This window comes from Entamoeba invadens, assembly GCF_000330505.1.
Source record: "Entamoeba invadens IP1 unplaced genomic scaffold scaff_1105074724703, whole genome shotgun sequence".
NCBI lineage: Eukaryota > Evosea > Mastigamoebida > Endamoebidae > Entamoeba > Entamoeba invadens.
The window spans coordinates 1-1068 of NW_004440083.1; the positions used below are offsets into that span (position 1 = coordinate 1).

At 29.3% G+C, this 1068-nt stretch overlaps 1 protein-coding gene across 1 annotated transcript; it reads right to left on the minus strand.

Moving 5' to 3' along the window:
• Window positions 1-402: 402 nt before the first annotated feature.
• EIN_126940 (hypothetical protein) lies at window positions 403-1011 on the minus strand (the record flags this gene model as incomplete). The annotated part of the gene is made up of 1 exon (XM_004253494.1): window positions 403-1011. One exon carries the CDS (start codon window positions 1009-1011, stop codon window positions 403-405), a length of 609 nt encoding a protein of 202 aa, XP_004253542.1.
• Between the last annotated feature and the right edge of the window lie 57 nt (window positions 1012-1068).

Below are 1068 nucleotides of genomic sequence, written 5' to 3' on the forward strand. Positions count from 1 at the left end.
TTATGTATAAGTCAAAGTATAAGATACACACATATAGTATAGAAGTATAGAAGTATATAGGTATAGAAGAAGTAGTAAAGATAAAGTGATAAAGTGATAAAGTAATAAAGTAATAAAGTAATAAAGTAATAAAGTAATAAAGTAATAAAGTGATAATAAGATAAAGTGTAGGTAGTATAAGTATAGAATATAAGAACATAGTATAGTCAAGTAGTCATATATAGGTATAGACATAAAGAATAATATAGATAATAAAATAGATAGAGGTATACATAAGAAGAAAGGGATATAAAGATATAAAGATATAAAGATATAAAGATATAAACATATAAACATATAAAGATATATAGATATATAGATATATAGATATATAGATATATAAGTAGAAGTAATAAAGGATATCTAGATAATAATGGAGATGAGGGGTATCGATCCCCTTGCCCTTCGCATGCGAAGCGAAAGCTCTACCAAATGAGCTACATCCCCTAAGGTAATAATAGAGATAGAAGAAATGAGAGATATAGGATAGAAAAGAGAGATAATAAGGATAATAGGATAATAGGATAATAGAGAGTATATAAGGAGGAGATAAAAGAATGCATCCGGTGGGGTTCGAACCCACGCATCTTGCGATAGCCGTTCTTGAGACGGCCCCCTTAGACCACTCGGGCACGAATGCTTGGATATAGAAAGTGAAAAGAGTAAGAAAATGAATAGGAATAAGACATAATAAGGTGTACATACATATACATAAGGGTGTATAAGTAGTATAAGTAGTATAAGTAGTATAAGTAGGACATAAGTATAAATAGGAACATATATAATAGAAGTAAAGATAATATAGTAAGATATATAATAAGAAGTGTATAAGTATAAAAAAGATACATATAATAAAAAGAATAAAGATAATAATAAACATATAGATATATATAGATAAGTATAATAGAATAATAGAGAATATATAAGAAGTGTATAAAAAGAATGCATCCGGTGGGGTTCGAACCCACGCATCTTGCGATAGCCGAGCTTAAATCGGCCCCCTTAGACCACTCGGGCACGAATGCTTTG